This window comes from Lycium barbarum, chromosome 4 (assembly GCF_019175385.1).
Source record: "Lycium barbarum isolate Lr01 chromosome 4, ASM1917538v2, whole genome shotgun sequence".
Taxonomy (NCBI): domain Eukaryota; kingdom Viridiplantae; phylum Streptophyta; class Magnoliopsida; order Solanales; family Solanaceae; genus Lycium; species Lycium barbarum.
In genome coordinates this window covers 117,501,643-117,521,004 of record NC_083340.1, presented here as the reverse complement: position 1 = coordinate 117,521,004, position 19,362 = coordinate 117,501,643, and the positions used below count along the sequence as shown (strand labels likewise).

Below are 19,362 nucleotides of genomic sequence, written 5' to 3'. Positions count from 1 at the left end.
TATATACATATATACCGCTGCGGAACGTGCAGCCCGATCCATATAACATATCACATGTGTAAATAACGTTTCCCGGCCCTCGAGTGAGGGACTCGGTGAATAAAATCATGCATGTCACATCAAATATCATGTATGCATGTAACGCGTACCGACCCGCCAGTGAGGGACTCGGTGGATAACGTGTCCCGGCCCTTTAATAAGGGACTCGGTAGAGGGGATCCGGTCCGGATCTGGCGCCATCATCATATAACGTGTCCCGGCCCTTTACTGGTGGGTCTCGGTGAACAATGCAATGGAATACGCACGAGAACATATCCTGGCCCGGGACTCAGTGAATAGACATACAGAGACTTGCACGAACAGAGTAGTGCGAAACCACATACACACATATCAAGACTCGATATATACACACACATACCGACCTTTGAAGGATCATAAACATATTTCAAGTTAATCGGAGTTAGTATGTGAAAGTTACGGACATTTTTACCATAGAGCTTTTACGAACGTTTCAAGCAAATCCAATATCCTTTACAAACGTTGGGGACATTAAAAACTTACAGAACTCTTTCAGAACAAACTCTTTATTCTCATCTCATTATTCGATCATATAATAAGCTTGATCATATCAGACATACTTATATCAGAAGTGAATCAGAATCATAGGCAACCTCGGGAACATATCGAACAGAGTCTCGGAATCACGGATACATATCATACCATATGAAGTAACTTATTCATTTAGTGATCATACAATAGACTCAACCATACGAAACATACTCATGACAAAAGAGAATAGACATCATAACCAAACTCGGAATCAAAGAGTAGAATTACCCCGAGATGCGTGTCATGTCATGCCTTACTTAGCTCTAGGACATGCCAAAAGAAAGAAAGGGTAAGCCTTACATACCTGTGCCACGCCTTATTAGCTACGCTTATTTATCCAAACTTGTTAGTCTACATTCAAGAAAGTTGACATGATCATTAGATTCATCGACATATACTAGTCTTATTATTTCAAATGAATTCATTTATATTCTGCCGAAATTTCGGCAGCATTTCCCCTGTAAATACACCATCCCCGAGAATCTAACTCGGTCAATTTCACAACAACAAATCCGAGAATGGAACTCGGCCACATTATCAACAATAATACCAACAATTATATTCAATCCAACCGCATACGATCAAGCCAATATGGTTGCTCACATATTCAAGTATTAATCCAAAACCATTCGAACGATACTCACGAATACTTCAAGCAACTCACACAATATTTTAAACGGCCTAGCCAACTTACAACATAGTCCGAAATCTTCCAACTTCAACAAGGACAACAACAACACATTTTCCTTATTATAGATTCATAAACTATATCAAAATTCACATGTTACAATACCGTCCATACAATTATAAGAATTCATGCTAGTGTCGCATTAACCTCTTCAACAATCCTACAACGATTACAACTTCATTTCAAGCCATCAAACTTTCATTCTCATCGTAGAATCCACATCAACAATAACTAGAATACCAAATGAAATCAATTTACCATAACTTACCAAAACAACCCCTTATTCGGCCACAACAACAACATACATATTTTCATGAATTTTCATCTATTTCTATACATTACAACAACAATCTAAATACTAAGTAAAATTAATCCATTCTTTCTACACCACACCACTTCCATTCGGCCAACACATATACACACATATTTCATGAATTTAATCCTTTTCTACACACTTCAACATACATAAATCATCCATAACATATAAAAGGAAATTAATTCTTACCTTTTTCCTTCAACTTCTTCACTTGACCATGGTTATGAACTTGCAAGAATAGATGTTTTTCTTGCTCCAATAGGTACTCCACTTTGCTAGGGACCTTCCAATTAGTAGGAAAATAATTTTTGAACAAATTTTTCTCAAGGTTCTTGTTGGGGTGCACATGGCCGAATGGCCTTCAACTTGGGGCTTCTCCAAGTTTCTTGATTTCTCTTAAGGAAAGAAGATGAGAAATATGTCTTATTTATCCTTCTTTTTCCATCATTTATCCTTATTTATTTTTAAGTCCCTCAAATAAAAGTTATGGACTCATGAGTCTTCTCCCCTTTTCTAGAATTTTCTGAAAATAACCAATACATCCACTTGTCTTGTTGTATAAACTTTGGTCCCTTAAGTAAGAACATGGACACATGGCTATGGGCGGGGCCCACTTTTTATGTCACATGGCCAAAGTGACATTTCAAGAATTTTCTTGAACACTCTGTGAAATTCCCATTTTACCCCTAGCCTTTCCACAATATTACCATAAACTCTTTTGTGAATTTCCATTTTTACCCTTAACCTTTCTCAATATTTCCATCCCAATAATACTCATAATAACTTGTATTTTAGAATAACTTTGGAAAATGGTCTTGCCCTTAACTTCTCGCAATTATCTCGAATTATCCGAATGTACAAAATGCAGGATATAACATTTATCTTGGATCTCTTCTGGGGGTTGGAATAAGTGCGGGTATGTGGATTTCATTTTCTCTTCCGCCTCCCAAGTCATTTCTTCTCGGTTGTTATTTCGCCACAAGACTTTGACTGAAGCTACTTCCTTATTTCGAAGTCTTTGTACTTGCCTGTCTAATATGGCCATGGGCACTTCTTCATATGCTAGCTTTTATTTCACTTGAACATCATCTATTGGGACAATCATCGTAGGATCTCCCACACACTTGCGGAGCATTGAGACATGAAAAGCTGGTTGGACTGATTGAAGCTCTGAGGGCAAGTCCAATTCGTAAGCTACATGACCCACCTTGCGGATAATTTTATAGGGTCCAATGTATCGAGGACTTAATTTCCCTTTCTTGCCAAATCTCGTCACACCTTTCATTGGCGACACCTTTAAGAATACCCAATCATCAACCTGAAATTCTTTGTCTCGCCGGCGGTTATGCGCATAAGATTTTTGGCGACTTTAGGCTGTCAGTAATCGGTCTTGGATCACCTTGACTTTTTCTACTGCTTGCTGAATCAGCTCAGGGCCTATTAGTCGTACTTCTCCTATTTCAAACCATCCAATCGGGGATCTACACTTCCTTCTATATAGAGCTTCATACGGAGCCATTTGGATACTGGAATGGTACCTATTGTTGTATGCACACTCGATTAGAGGTAAGGGGTCATCCCAACTACCACCGAAATCTAGAACACATGCCCTTAGCATATCCTCCAAGGGCTGAATAGTACGTTCGGCTTGTCCATCGGTCTGCTGATGAAATGCCGTGCTAAGCTTTACTTGAGTACCTAGACCTTCTTGGAAGGATTTCCAGAACTTGGCTGTAAATTGCGCTCCTCTATCTGTGATAATGGATATCGGTATACCATGGAGTCGCACAATTTCTTTGAGATACAACCTTGCATAATCTTCTGCTGAGTATGTGGTTCTGACTGGAAGAAAATGAGTTGCTTTCGTCAATCTGTCCACAATCACCTATATAGAATCATGCTTGCCTTGGGAGCGAGGTAACCCCACAATAAAATCCATGTTGATCACTTCCCATTTTCAAGTAGGGATTTCCATTGCTTGCAATAACCCTCCTGGCTTTTGATGTTCGATTTTCACTTGCTGACAATTTGGACATTGAGCTACAAAGTCGGCTATGTCTCTCTTCATGCCATCCCACCAATATATCAATTTAAGATCATGATACATCTTCATTGTACCTGGATGAATGGAATACTGAGAATAATGAGCTTCCTCTAGAATTCGACGGTGTAATTCTACAACGTTCGGAACACATAGCCTGCCTCGGTATCTAAGAATCCCGTCCATCGAAATTTCAAATGGAGACTCTTTTTTTTCATGAGATGTGTCTCTGTAATGGCACAAATGAGGATCTTCATACTGACGCTCTTTCACTTTCATACTCCGGGACGAAACTGTGGGATCATTAATACCGATTCCTACATTCCCTGAATCCATTAAACGTACTCCAAGATTAGCTAGTTGGTGGAGCTCATGAATCATTTCTTTCTTTCCCGGAGGAACTTCACATAGGCTGCCCATTGATTGACGGCTAAGCGCATCAGCTACTACATTTGCCTTTCCGGGGTGGTATACAATACTCACATCATAATCTTTCAATAATTCTAACCACCGCCTCTGCCGCAGATTCAACTCCTTCTGTTTGAAAATGTATTGAAGACTCTTGTGATCTGTATAGATATCAACATGCACACCATACAAATAATGTCTCCACATTTTAATGCATTAATGACTGCAGCCAATTCGAGATCATGAGTTGGGTAGTTCTTTTCATGTTTCCGCAGCTGTCTCGAAGCATAAGCAATGACTTTACCGTGCTGCATTAACACGCATCCTAACCCAACACCGGAAGCATCACAGTATACGACATAACTATCTGGCCCTTCTAGAAGTGTTAAGACTGGAGCTGAGGTTAATTTGTCCTTCAATTCTTGGAAGCTGCATTCACAAGCATCATTCCACTGAAATTTAACTAACTTCTGGGTTAGCTTCGTCAATGGGGAAAAAATAGACGAAAATCCTTCTACGAACCTTCTATAGTATCCTGCCAATCCCAGAAAACTATGAACTTTTGTAGACGTCGTAGGCCTTGGCCAAGTCTTCACAACTTCGATTTTCTGAGCATCAACTCGAATGCCATCATCTGAAATAACATGGCCCAGAAATGTCACAGAATTCAGCCAAAACTCGTACTTTGAAAATTTTGCATATAATTCTCGGCTTCGAAGAATTCCAAGGACAATACATAAATAATCGGCATGTTCTGATTCTGTGCGAGATTATACCAGAATATCATCAATGAATACTATCACGAATAAATCCAAAAAGGGCCTGAATACATTATTCATCAAATTCATAAACACTGCCGAAGCATTGGTCAACCCAAACGACATCACCCGGAATTCATAATGGCCATATCTCGTTCTGAAAGATGTTTTGGGAATATCTTCTTCTCTAACTCTCACTTGATGATAACCCGACCTCAAGTCTATTTGAGAGAACTACTTGGCACCCTGTAGTTGATCAAACAAATCATCAATCCTTGGGAGAGGATATTTGTGCTTTATTGTCACCTTATTCAACTGCCTATAATCGATACACATTTGTAGGGAACCATCTTTCTTTTTCACGAACAAGACTGGTGCTCCCCACAGCGATGAACTGGGTCTAATAAATCCCTTCTCAAGCAAATCTTTCAACTGTGCCTTTAGCTCTTTTAATTCTGCCGGAGCCATTCAATAAGGAGGAATAGAAATAGGCTTGGTGTCCGGCAACACATCAATGGAGAAATCAATCTCTCTTTCTGGAGGAAGGCCTGGAAGTTCATCTGGAAATACATCCGGAAATTCATTCACTACCGGAACGGATCGGAAAATTGGCGACTCTGCTTTGGTATCATGAACTCGGACTAGGTGATAAATATAGCCTTTAGCTATCATCGTTCTTTCTTTAAGTGTCACGACCCAGCTAGGGGCCGCGACCGGTACCCGGGGCTAGCCGCCGAGCACCATTCGTTCTGTTACTCATCTTACTCACTTAATGCCCTTTTTATCATATTTCCTAAGAAAACATGAATACCTTTATATATGTATACCTTTAGGATATCAAAATAATAAATGTACATATATCTGTATCAGCGCCTCGTGAGACCATCTAATCCACACTACGCATCTACGAGCCTCTACTGACATACTGTACATATGGACGGAGCAAGACTCCGTCATGCCCCAAAATATACATATATATACCAAAAGAATAATCATAAGCACCTCCGGACAATGCAGTGCTCTCAATCAGCTGACAGCTACTAAGAATCTGGATCAAGCTCACCTCCCTGTCTACCTGTGGGCATGAACACAGTGTCCAAAGAAAACGGACGTCACTACGAATGTTGTACTGAGTTTGAGAGGCATAAACAATAACAATACATCAAGAAAATAAGGGAGGTATCAAATATGGAGCAAACTGTAACTGACTGCGAGTCATATAAGAAGTAATGTATGTTGACTTACTTTTATGCTTATCATCATCTCATGTATGCATAACATGTACATGTATAAATAACCTGCCCGACCATATAGGTGCGGTGTGATAATCAATAACATTAGCCCGCGTCCAGGCCTCCCGCGTCCGGGGTATCATCTCATGCCGCCCACTAGTGGTGTCTGCCCATGCCAATTGGCCATGGTGTATAAGCTGCCCGCCTTAGCGGTGACTGCCTGGCCAACTAGGCGCGGTGTAATATCATCATAACATGCTCATCGTAATATGCTCATCATAGTATGCTCATCATAATATGCATAAAGATTCTAGAACAACTACACTTTATCTAGGTGACGTAAGGTCGTGAACCCTCGATCCCATTATGAACATTTATAAACATTCTGCCTCACCTTGAAGGGACTAGTGTATGAGGTGAGTGTAAGCAAGGAATGACATCATATCACTACTGAACTCATGACATTGCTCTTATCTCGTATAACTATTTATGATCTTGGACTCTTAGCTTTTAGGAACATAGGAGAGTCGTGGAGAGGAAAGAAGAATCATGTCATAGGATTCATGCCATAGAAGAAAGGACTAGCCTCACATACCTTTGTCGCTTAGTTAAGCTATCGTTCACCTGTTCTCCTTCAATATCACGTTGCTTCCTTCACGAGAGAATGCGTATTATAGTTAGTCAATCGACCATAAGAACGCATCGTTATTTCTAGAGAAAATTGGGCAGCATTTCCTTTGTTTCTACTACTTTTCCCATGTTCTATTTCAACTCCCAAACATTTACAACAACACTCACAATATTGCAATCAACAATCATCATTTATATACTTTAAGCAAAATCCACCATTTCTCTCCAATTTCTTCACATTTATGGTTATAGCTCGTTATCGCGTTTTCTCATATATAATACTTATTTCATGGTCTAAACACCATTTACAACGTATTCATAATCATATCATATCAACATTCATGACTCCATTCAACTACCATTCAATTGTGACACTATTCACCCATTCAAGACCCAATTTCTATGTCTTTCTACAATTCAAGCATCTTAGCTTTCCCATACCTTAGACAACATGATAAAGTCATGAAAATTACCTTAGATGATGGTGGAAAAAGTCTAGAGTGGAATCCTTCCTTTTGCACCAAAGCCCTACTTCACCTCTTTTGGGATTTGTTGGTTTGGATGAACTTCACTTGAGTTTCATACGCCTTGTTTCATGGATTTAATGTTGTTGATCATTGATTTCCTTGGTATTCTTATGGTTGAAGTGTTTGGAGGGTTCTAGAGCTTTCTTGAGTTGTGGAGGTGAGGAAATGAAATGGATGAAATGAAAAATGGTCCCTCACACTTAAACTTAAATCTGGCCCGACCGTATTATACGGACCAACATACGGTCCGTACTATTTATACGACCGTATGTGTGGCCGTATGTTTGGTCCAGAATGTTGTCTTCATCTTGGCCAATTATACGGTCCAACATACGGCCAGTATAATTTATATGGACCGTATGTTTGGCCGTATAATGCCAACTGAAGCGATTTTCGTTTTCGTCGACTCGTTTGATCTCCGATCCTTATGAAACCTTCTTAGCAATTGTTTAACACCTCAATACCAATCCAAGGGACGTTATTACTTGTCTCTAAGACAACATTATGCCATCACAGAATCGTTGCTTGTTATTCTTATCCGATACACACTATGTGACTCGCTTTCCTTAACAACTTCCTTTCCTTACCTCGCATGCTTTTGAGTTCTCATTTTAGGGTCATAAAATACTATTTATTACTCATCAAAATACCGTATACGTAATGACCTTCGTTTTCCTATTCACAGTACATGTACGGGGAATTTTCCAAGGTGTAACATTAAGGTAGGAAATAAACCTACCTCTTGGAGATGCTGTATTACCCTTCCATTCAAGCACAGGCTCTCTCGGAAATTAGAATCGAACTATTTTCATCCGACAATCAACATTAGCATTACATGAGGCCAACCAATCCATACCCATAATCACATCGAAATCTAACATTTCCAGCTCAACTAGATCAGCTTTAGTCCGGCGGTCGCATATCACAATTACACAATTTTTATACACTTGTCTGGCTATCACGGGATCACTAACCGAAGTAGATACCTCAAAAGGTTTAATTGGCTCAGGTTTCACCCCAATACAACCAGCAACATACGGAGTAATATAAGATAAGGTAGAACCCGGATCTATCAATTCATATACATCGTGGGAGAATATGGGTAATGTACCTGTAACCACATCCGGGGAGGACTCAAGATCCTGTCATCTGGATAGAGCATACACACGGGGCTGAGTGGCACCTGAAGTAGATGCTCCCCCTCTACCTCTACCTCGACCTGCTGACATCTGGGGAGTCTGCCCTACCGGGCGCACTGAAGATGAACCAACCACTGATCCTGTGGGCTGAACCCCAACTCTACCACTCATCGACGGGAAATCTCACATCATATGTCCAACCTGGACGCAGGCATAACAAGCATCTGAACCTTGGCGACACGGTCCGAATGTAGTCTACCGCACTGGCTGCATCGCGGTACTGGGGGTCTCCTCTGACTATAATATCCCCTAAACTGAGAATCTGAGGCCCTCGAACTCTGACCCTGTCCTGAACGAAAGGAGCGATCAAATATCCTACCTGCAAATCGTGGAGGCGCACTAGTCACTGACTGGCCTGAGTGTCTGGAATGTGTCTGCCTTGATCCCCTTCTATAATCACTTCCTGCCCCCATAGATCTGGCCCTCTTGCTTTGCCTTCTATCGATATCACGATCACCCCTTTGCGGAGGTTGTTGTCCTTCTAAATTCTGGGCATGGGCTTGTATTCGGGAAATATCCATCCCATCTTGCAACGAAGCCGTCAAACAATCCTTAAATAAATGTGGCCCTAAGCCACTCATAAACCTGTGTACCCTATCTCCCATATCGGCCACCATAGCCAGGGCATATCTAGCCAATGAATTAAACTGAAGGCTATATTCCCGGGCACTTATATTTCCTTGCTTTAGATTTAAGAACCTATCCGCTCTAGCTCGGCGGACCTCAGGCGGCAAATAGTGGCGGATGACAGCATCTACAAATTCTTGCCATACGGGAGGAGGCTCATTTTCTTTTCTTGATGCTAGCCAATTATTGTACCACAATATCACCACATCTCGGAGTCTATAAGATTCCAACTCCACAGATTCAGTTTTGGAGGCATGAATAATCCTCAATGTTCTCTGCATCTGATAAATAAAACCTTACGGGTCTTCATCCGGCTTTGACCCAAAAAATTCCGGAGGATTCAAACTCATGAAGTCATGGGCTCTGGTACTAGATGCCCTATCACTCGGACCCGCATTCTGCCGCTGTGCCTGGGCGGCAACTAACTGTGTCAATAGATGGATGGCCTCGGTCACTTGTTGACCCGAAGCAACCGGCGGAGGAACTGGAGCTGAAGCTCCTCCTTGTTCTTCTACATTGGGCGGGGTGGAGGAAGTATTAGATGGGGCCTCATTATATGACTCGCCCTCTTCTACATTCATTGGCGGCTCTGTTTCTATCCGCCTTTTCATCGTAGTCTTTCCCTTCTGGGCGGCTGTAGCTTTTCCCTTTGGCGGCATTTCTGAAATCATAGGACACTATTAGGGAGGAGAAAATCTCATAACACCGCTCTATCGCACGATCTCTTAGGATGAAAGATGGTCATTTTTCCTAAATGCCCTGTAGCCTCTTGCTTATTAGTATGGCGCGCAACACACCATAAACAAGACTCTACTAGACACGACTCGCAGACACTTCCTAGGACTGAACTGCTCTGATGCCACTTTTGCCATGACCCGACTAAGGGCCGTGACGGGTACCCGGGGCTAACCACCGAGCACCACTCATTCTGTTACTCATCATCATCGTTATGCACTCTTTACTATCCGAATGCTCATAATCATAAGACAACCTTTTTTAATTTTAAAACATAATTACTTTTATATACATGAGCCTTTCGGCTATCAAAATGATAATACATATACAATAGTAACATGGTGAGACCATACTACCCACACATGCGTATCTACGAGCCTATACTAAAGTGCTAGACATAGGGACGGGACAGGACCCCGTCGTGCCCAAAATATACATATGTACACAAAAGAATAATCAAAGGCACCTCCGGAACAATGGAGTGCTCTCAAGTCAGCTAACAGCTCCTACGAGTCTAGATCAAGCTCACCTCCCAGTCTACCAGTGGGTATAAACACAGCGTCCAAAGAAAACGGACGTCAGTACGAACATTGTACTGAGTATGAGAGGCATAAGTAATAATAATACGTCAATGAGATAAAGGAAGCATCAAATAAGGAGCAACTGTAAATGACTGTCAATTATAAAAGAAATAATGCATGCTGGCTTACTTTGTAATCATCATCATATCATGTATGCATATATGTATAAGCTGCCCGACCATATAGGTATAGTGTGATAATCATTAGCCTTTGTCCCGGCATCCCGCGTCCGGGTACCATCTCATGCCGCCCACTAGTGGTGTCTGCCCATGTCACCTAGACGTGGTGTATACGCTGCCCGCCTTAGCGGTGTCTGCCCGGACATATAGGCGCGGTGTAATATCATCAACATGTACTCATCATAATGCATGCATAGAAACTCATAGACAGCTATACTTTATCGAGGTGACGTAAGGTCGTGAACCCCCGCTTCTATTATGGAGCATGTATAAGCACTCTGCCTCACCTTGAAGGAAATAGAATATAAGGTGAGTGTATACAATAAACAACATCACTAACTTTGTAGGAACATCATATCATTAACTCTAGAATATTTAGACTTAAGATGATCATCATCATTATTGGGCTCATAATGTATCTCTTATCTCATATGGCTATTTATGAACATAGACTCTTAGCTTTTCGGGATGTAGAGGATTCATGGAGAAGAAGGAAAAATCATGCCATAGGATTCATGCCATATAAAGAAAGGACTAGCCTCACATACCTTTTTCGTTTAACTAATCTATCGCTTGCTTGTTCTCCTTCAATGCCCACGTTGTTTACCTTTAAGAGAATTCGCATTAACATTAGCTAATCGATTACTTAAACATGCTTACTATTTCTAGGGAAAATTGGGCAGCATTTCCTTTGTTTCTACTACTTTCTCCCTATCATATATCAACTCCCAAACATCCATAACAACATTCACAATATCATAGGCAACAATCATCGTTCATCCACATCATCCGCATTTCACAATTTTCTCTTCAATTTCTCCATAATTGTGGTTATAGTTCACTATCGCGTTTTCTCACATGTAATACTTACCCCATGTTCTAAATGTTATTTATAGCGTACTTATTATCACAACATATCAATATTCATGATTCATATTAATCTACTATTCACAATTGCCACTAATCTCATCTTTTGTAATCCATTTTCCATCTTCTTCCATAATCCAAGTGTTTCAACTTTTCAATACTTTAACCAACATGGTATAATCATAAAACTCACCTTTGAATGCGTAGGAACATGTTTTGGTTGACAATGCTTCACTTGAAGAAAACCCTAGCTTTAGCTTCCAAGGGATTTCTAACTTCCATAACCCTAGCAAGCTTCCATATGCTTGATTTCGCTTGAATATTGGTGTTTGATCTTTGGTTTCCCTTGATTTTTATGTTGAAGATGTGTATGGAATATTCTAGAAGCTTGGAGAGAAGTGGAGAAGTGGAAAAGATTGAGAAAATAAAGTGGGAACATGTATTTATAGTTGCGACTTAATCAGTCCATCGGGACTTATACCGACTACTTATGCGGTCCGTATAAGTGTCCGTGGTTCACCACCATGGAAAATATTGTTGCTGTTGGGTTATACGGACTATTATACGGTCCGTATAAAATTCCACGGTCCGTATAATGTGGTTGTTACACCTCGGAAAATTTTCCGTTGGTACGCAAGTGAATGAACTAGTGAGGAGTACGAGTATACGATATTTCCATGAGTATGAAATGACATGGATGACCCTAAGTAAGATTCCAAAGGCGATTGCATTAAGAGATAGGTTATGCTCTATGATGACTAACTATAGATTCTACAAATGTGGAAAGTTGCAGATTTGCACTTTGGCCAGTTGAACGTAAAATGAAATACGAACCGTAAAGTAGTATACGGCCTGTAAACTGCCATGTCGTATTTTGACTTCCAAAACTTCAACTTTCTGTCAAATGTCCAAATGGTTAAATACGACTTGGAATATGGACTGTAAATTGGAATACGGCCCGTAAACTGCGATCGTAAATCACCATGATCCCCAGCATACTTTCTGGTTCTGTGATGCTTAAATACGCCCACAGAATATGGACCGTAAACTGGAATACGGCCCGTAAACTGGGTTTACGACCACTGTGCACTTTCGACGACTGTTCATTTCAGATCAGATTTTGGGTTATTAAAAAGGGGACCAAGCTTATTATTTCATTTCCACATTTCACACCTTCTCTCTAAAACATCTCTCTACATTTATTCCAAAAGGATTCAAGGATTATTAGTGATCAACAACATAAACCAAGTGAATCAAGTGTAAGAAAACCATCAAAGATCATTCAAAGTCAAGAAATCTCATGGAGGTAAACTAGGGTTTTTGCTCAAGTGGAGTATTATCAACCAAGGCTTGTTCCTACAACATCTAAGGTAAGATTTATGATATTGTTGTTTAAGGTATTTAAGAGTTGAAATACTTGGATTGTAGAAAGGTATGGCAAAATGGGTCATGAATGTGGAATAGTGCCATTTTGAGAAATAGTTTGAATTGAGTTATGAGTCTTGATGTATTGTGAGGTAAATGTGTTATAAATGATGTTGAGAACATGAGATGAGCAATGTACGTGAATGGACATAGTCGTGTGATGTGACCATGGATATGGGGGATTGAAGGTAAATTAAGAAATATGGATAATGTGGATGAATAATGACTATTGCTATGGTATTGTGAATGTATTATTGACGTTTGGGAGTTGATATACGTTATGGAGGAATGTCGTATAAATAAAGGAGATGCTGTCCGATTTTCTCTAGTTTTAGTCATATATGCTAGCTATCGATTCTAATGATAGTATGACTTTAATGGAGGTAGAAACGCTAGCATTGGAGGAGAACGCGCAAGTGTAAAATAGTTGAACGGAAAAGGTATGTAAGGCTAACCCTTCTTTCCTAAGGCATGGTTCTTTGGCCAAATATCTAAATCTTCTATGAGACTATGATATCCTCAAATGATTTGATCTTCCGAGCTAGTAAGCTCACGATTCGTGATACGCCACGATTGTACTAAATCCCTCGTATGACGAGTAAGCCTATAGGGATAAATGTGATGAATGACGATAATAGTAATAATGATGTTGATGACGATTATGATAATGATGCAAACAGTAAAGATGCTTATGAGCTATTTTGTATATGTGTCTATGTATGACTATTATGGAACCCCGAGCTTATGAGGCCGGGTAAGATATGTAAATAAGTATGTATATGATTACGTAACGCGCACACACCTCTGCAGATGGTACGGATAACCCTGATGCCTTGGTAGGGCCAGGTAGATGTAACCCTGAAGCCTTGGTAGGGCCAGGTATGTGTAACCTTGAGCCTTGGTTGGCCAAGTATGTATGAAACACCGATCCTCCATGGTCGGGTATGCTATGTAAATACTATGTATATGATATGATGATGCATATGATATGATGATGTATATGATATGGAAATGAGTATGAATATGAATATGGTACGATATGAATGTGAATAAGGATATGTATACGAATACGAGTACTAATATGGAACAGATACGATTATGGATACGGATATTGATGTATGAGCACAAATACGCATTTGAATGGAAAGTTCCTATGAAAGGCAAGTAAGTGCCCATGACGATGATATTACCATCTCCCATCTTGTGCTATTTTTCATGATGTTCATTATGCTTCTTTATTGATATTGATCATGCTTTACATACTCGGTACATTCTTCGTACTGACGTCCTTTTGTTTGTGGACGCTGCGTCATGCCCGCAGGTGCACAGGGAGACAGGCTTGATCCATAACTACATTCTCAGAGACTACATAGCAGAGCTCCACTTCATTCGGAGCTATAGCTTTTGGGTACTTATTCTTTTGTGTACATAGTTATGGGCATAGCGGGGTCCTGTTCCGCTTATGTGATATGTTATACTCTTCTTAGAGGCTCGTAGGCATGTGAATATGGTTAGATGTGTCTGGCCTTGCCGACCTATATTTTGTATATTATTTTGATAGCCTTGACGGCTCATGTACATTGACGTGGTATAGATGCCAACCATGATATGAAAGCATTGTCGTCCAATGGGACTAGCATGAATGGTGATTAGAAATGTATGTTTAATTATGTGGCTCACCTAAATGTAAGTGAAGTGTAAGCCAAGGGGTGCTCGGGGTGGGATAGCACCGGACGCTCGTCGCGGCCCTGTAGACGGGTCGTGACAGTGGTCGTGTAACTCACAGAAAATCCTCGTCATTTCGTTTGACCTCCAATCCTTACACAACCTTCTTAACACTTGTTTAGTACTTCATCAATGGTCTAAAAATTCCTATAACTCGCCCTCAAGGCCTTACCAAACAATTCTTAACGCAATAATTTACGAAACCTTTCCTAAACCCCACTTATACTCCACTTGCCATTACTAATCCTTATTCTTGTCAATTCATATTACTTCAAAATCTTAACGTATGCATTCTAAGACTACTAAATATCCGTCGTATAGTTTTAAGAACTTCCTGTTATCCTTAAGCTCGCAGTGGTTCATTCACTACATGACGACATGAAATTTCCAAGGTGTAACACTTAGAGTTGGTTCAATATAAGCACAAATTATTTTTCTGGTCAGATGGAGTCATGACTTGGACTCGAGGTGTATGACTATGTGATTTTTAGAAATTGCTTTGGAAGGTGAGAGAGGAAGATAAATGAGATTGAGGTACTTTGCGAGTGCAGTTTGACAATGGGTTACGACTTCAGATAGAGGATTGTGGCTACTACGATGATAATTATGAGATTAACATATTGCGTTTAGGGTTTTGGGTATAATCAAATCGGGTCTCTCGAGTGGAAATGGTCAAATGTAAAAGTATTAGACTTTTGAGCTAAGCTAGGAAGGTTTGACAGATTAAGTGAGCAAGAGCATTTCTATGGACTTCGTGGTAAGATTTTCGTGGTATGTGGGAAAATTTTGATGTCACCTGGATCGTGGTGGACCATTAGACTAAGTTGGCTCATCTCAAACCGATTCAGACTACTTGCGATTTAGAGAAATTGGCTAGAATTTACATCGGAGAGTTGGTTCGTTTGCATGGGGTGCACATTCCTATCACTGCAGACTTATTCCTCATTTATGGCGTCCTATACGGAAAGAGTTGGGATATTGGGTGGAGCTTGGTACTGCCTTCCACCCACAGTTTCATGATCCGGCCGAGTGGGCTATTCAGGCCCTTGACGTTATGTTACAAACCTGCATGACTAATTTTGGGTGGTGATTGGGATCAGTTTTTGCCTTCTGCATGGTTTGCTTACAACGACTATCATCATCCGAGGCTCTGTAGGGTAGGAGATATCGATCTTTGATTGGTTGGCTCAATGCATTTGAGGTTAGTCCTCGTGGTATAGACTTGTTACGAGATTTTTTGGGACAGAGTTAGGAAATTTCAAGGGGGATTTCTCACAGCTCAGATGTAGACAAAAGAGTTATGGAAATCGGAAGATTCGTGATTTGGAGTTTATGGATATTGAGCTGGTTTTATTGAAGGGTTCACTCATGAAGGGGGTGATGAGGTTTGGCAAGAAGGGCAAGTTGAACCCTAATTGCATTGGTCTTTTTGAGATTGGTCAGCGTATTGGTGAGGTAGCCTACAAGTTTAGCTTTGCATCTAGGTTGTCGGGTGTTCACCATGTGTTTCACATTTCCCTGTTGTAGAAGTATCATCCAAATGGTTCTTGTGTGATTCAGTGGGTTTCAGTGTTGCTTGATCAGAATTTGACTCTTAAGGAAGGGCCATTTGCTATTTTGGGTAGACGGATTTGTGGATTAGATATCCCTAACTTTTCGGTAATTCTAGTGTATCCTTTTTTCTTCCATGTTCGAGGACGAACATGTGTTTAAGTGGTGGGTGATGTAACGACCCGTTAGGTCCTCGAACATGTGTTTAAGTGGTGGGTGATGTAACGACCCGTTAGGTCGTTTTAGCACCATTGACCATTTTACTCCTTTTGACCTTCCCCATAGCTTTGTTAGAGTGTATTTGACTTGTGGGGAACGCTGGCGCAATTTCCAAGGCAATCTTATGTATTTTTAGTGAGAAATTGAGAGTTTTGGCATTTCATAAGTGTTGGGTTGGCTAAAGTCAATATGGGGGTAAACAATTCTTTTTGCGAATTCCGTCAATTCCACTAGTTTCGAAATGTCAATTATAGGTTAGTTGAGTGGCTGGTTCAGTTCCTGAGGGTCTCGGGGGGCATTTTGGTCTTTTGGTTGCTGTCGCGACCCAACCTGTCGTGATAGCACCCACACTAACCCTGTGGTGGGTAGGGGTGGGCATGGCACGGTATTTGAAACTTCGGTTCGGTTAATTCGATTTTTGATTTCTAAAAATACTATACCATTACGATACCAAAATAGTTCGGTATGGTTCGGTATTTCTAAGTTCGGTTTTGATATTTTTTGGTATGGTAATTCGGTAACCATAGTTTGTTTGACTTCAACTTACATATATACTCATATAATAAAGGATTATGACTTCGACTTTTCAAGGAACGTCTCAATTATATTAAACTAACACCTTACACATATAGACATATTCAAAAGAAAGTACAAGCAATTTTCTTCATTATTCAATTACACAAAGATGACATTTGAATCACGATAGAGTAGTCGAAGTTACAAAGTCTAAACAACATCAACCGAACATAATCCTTAGTTCTGTAAAATTGTACATCAAAAATTCCATTTAGTGACATCCAAAATCTAACTTGAATGAGATGTTTTCTTTTTTGTACAAAAACTAGTCTATATATTTTTTTTTGGTAACTAAAATATTTTATTACCAAAGTGATCATTATAGCTCAGAGAAACTGGGACCATGGAAGGTCTCAGTTCACACACTTTGCCTCTCTACTGTCATATCTATCAACTCCTATACAGTAACTAGTGGTAAAAATTTAATAAACTAAGCTGATTGTACATCTTTAAGCATCTATTTCCCTTATGGTGAATCTCTTGAACCAGCATCATGCATATTTTCTCAGGTCTCCTGCACTTTTTTTCAAACACACATGAGTTTCGTTCTTGCCAAATGTGATAGACATCCCCAGCCAATGTCATGCGATATATTTCTTCCTGCGCTCTATTTCCACTTGCTCATTGGGTCACCCATTGTAGCTATTGTGACCAGCCCATTACACATCTCCTAATGCCTAACCAGTTCAACAGTTTACTCCAAACTATTGTAGAGTACTTACAGCCGAAGAATAAATGTTCAATGGATTCATATGCACACTCACACAATGGACAACTCCTCTCCGTTGTTAGTTTCCATTTGTATAGTCTATCTTTCGTGTATAGTCTACCATGAGCCACTAGATTCAGGTTAAATATCCATTTCGGATATCCATCTGTATTTCATACTAACCTCTTCCATTCTACTTCCTGTATGTCCCCTCTCAATTCATTGTATAACTTCTTTGTGGAAAACTTGATGAGGTTAGTGAATGTTTCATAATTGTAGCTAATATCCTCCAGGTGCTTCTTTTTGAATATCTTTCTTATTACCCATGAAGCTTGTTTTGGTTCTACTGTCCATGCTGTGTTCCTCTTGATGTAGTAGCAGTGGATCCATTTTATCCATAGGTAGTATTTTTTCTGGCATAGTCTCCAGAGATGCTTGCTAATTGTTGCCCTGTTCCATACATTTATGTCCACTACATCGAATCCACCCGCTGATCTTGGCATGCAAACTCTATCCCATGCTAACAGTGTTTTTTTGGTGATACTATTACTGCCACTCCATAGGTAGCTCCTAAGCATTTACTCTATCATTCTGATAATCTTCTTTGGGAGGATAAAGATTTGCCCCCAAAATGTTTGTATGGAGAACAGAACACTCTTGATTAATTGTAATCTTCTAGCATATGATAGGAATCTTGCTGTCCATGAAGTAACTCTTCCTACCATCTTATCCAATAATGGCTGACATTGTGCAACTGAGATCCTTTTTGTACTTAATGGTACTCCAAGGTATCTCACAGGTAGTTCTCCGTTTGACATTCCAAGCTCAGCAAGTATCTCCTCCTGTATTTCATGAGGGACCCCTCCAAAGAAGATGGAGCTCTTTGCTTTATTAACCTTTAAGCCAGAGGCTTGTGAGAAGTCCAGGAAGCATTTATACATTAACTTCATAGAGCCCGTATCTCCCCTACAAAAAAGTAGTAGATCGTCAGCAAAACCAAGTTGCACAATATGAAACTTTTCACATCTCGGATGGTAGTTAAAATCAGGCACATCTCGGAAGGTCATGAGATTCCTGTGTAGATAGTCCATTGCCAGTACAAACAGGAAGGGGGATAGAGGGTCCCCCTACCTTAGCTCTTTACAAGCTAGAAATGGCATAGTAGGCTGTCCATTTATCAGTATGGAGTATGAGACTATTTTGACACATTGCATGATCCATTTGACAAACACTCTGGGAAAAGCCAGACTATCTAGTATCTGCTCCAGGAAGTCCCATTCGATGGAGTCATATGCCTTCTGCATATCTAATTTCATCATACACCTTGGAGAAACTCCTTTCCTGCCATATCCTTTAACCAGTTCATGGCTTAGGATAATGTTGTCAGTGATTACTCTACCAGGAACAAATACAGATTGTGATTTATCCACTAGATACTCCATGACCTGTTGGAGTCTTCTAGTCAAAATCTTAGAGATAATCTTGTATAGGGTGGTGCAGCATTAGATGGGCCTGTATTCCTTTATGGTTGCTGGATTCTTAACTTTCGGTATTAGAGTAACTGATGTACAATTTATATTTTTCAGCATACTAGAGGTTTTGAAGAATTCTAAAATAGCATCAGTCACGTCTTCTCAAATAATTGGCCATGCCTTCTTAAAGAAATAAGAGTTCATACCATCACATCCAGGAGCCTTTGAGTCATCGATATCCTTTAGGGCAAGCCATACTTCCTCTTTAGCAACTGGTTTGATCAATTC

General features: G+C 40.2%; 1 protein-coding gene across 1 annotated transcript; it reads right to left on the bottom strand.

Moving 5' to 3' along the window:
• Positions 1-18,180: 18,180 nt before the first annotated feature.
• Positions 18,181-19,044, bottom strand: LOC132637698 (uncharacterized). The gene is made up of 2 exons (XM_060354752.1): positions 18,734-19,044; positions 18,181-18,568 (listed from the first exon to the last, which is right to left on the bottom strand). Exons 1-2 carry the CDS (start codon positions 19,042-19,044, stop codon positions 18,181-18,183), a joined length of 699 nt encoding a protein of 232 aa, XP_060210735.1.
• Positions 19,045-19,362: the final 318 nt, after the last annotated feature.

Excerpts from the sequence above, each read along its gene's own strand:
- LOC132637698 (XM_060354752.1), bottom strand. The coding sequence starts at position 19,044 with ATGGAGTATCTAGTGGATAAATCACAATCTGTATTTGTTCCTGGTAGA. Across the intron at positions 18,569-18,733 it reads CTAGCTTGTAAAGAGCTAAG|GGGAGATACGGGCTCTATGA; the intron begins GTAGGGGGACCC and ends ACTTTTTTGTAG.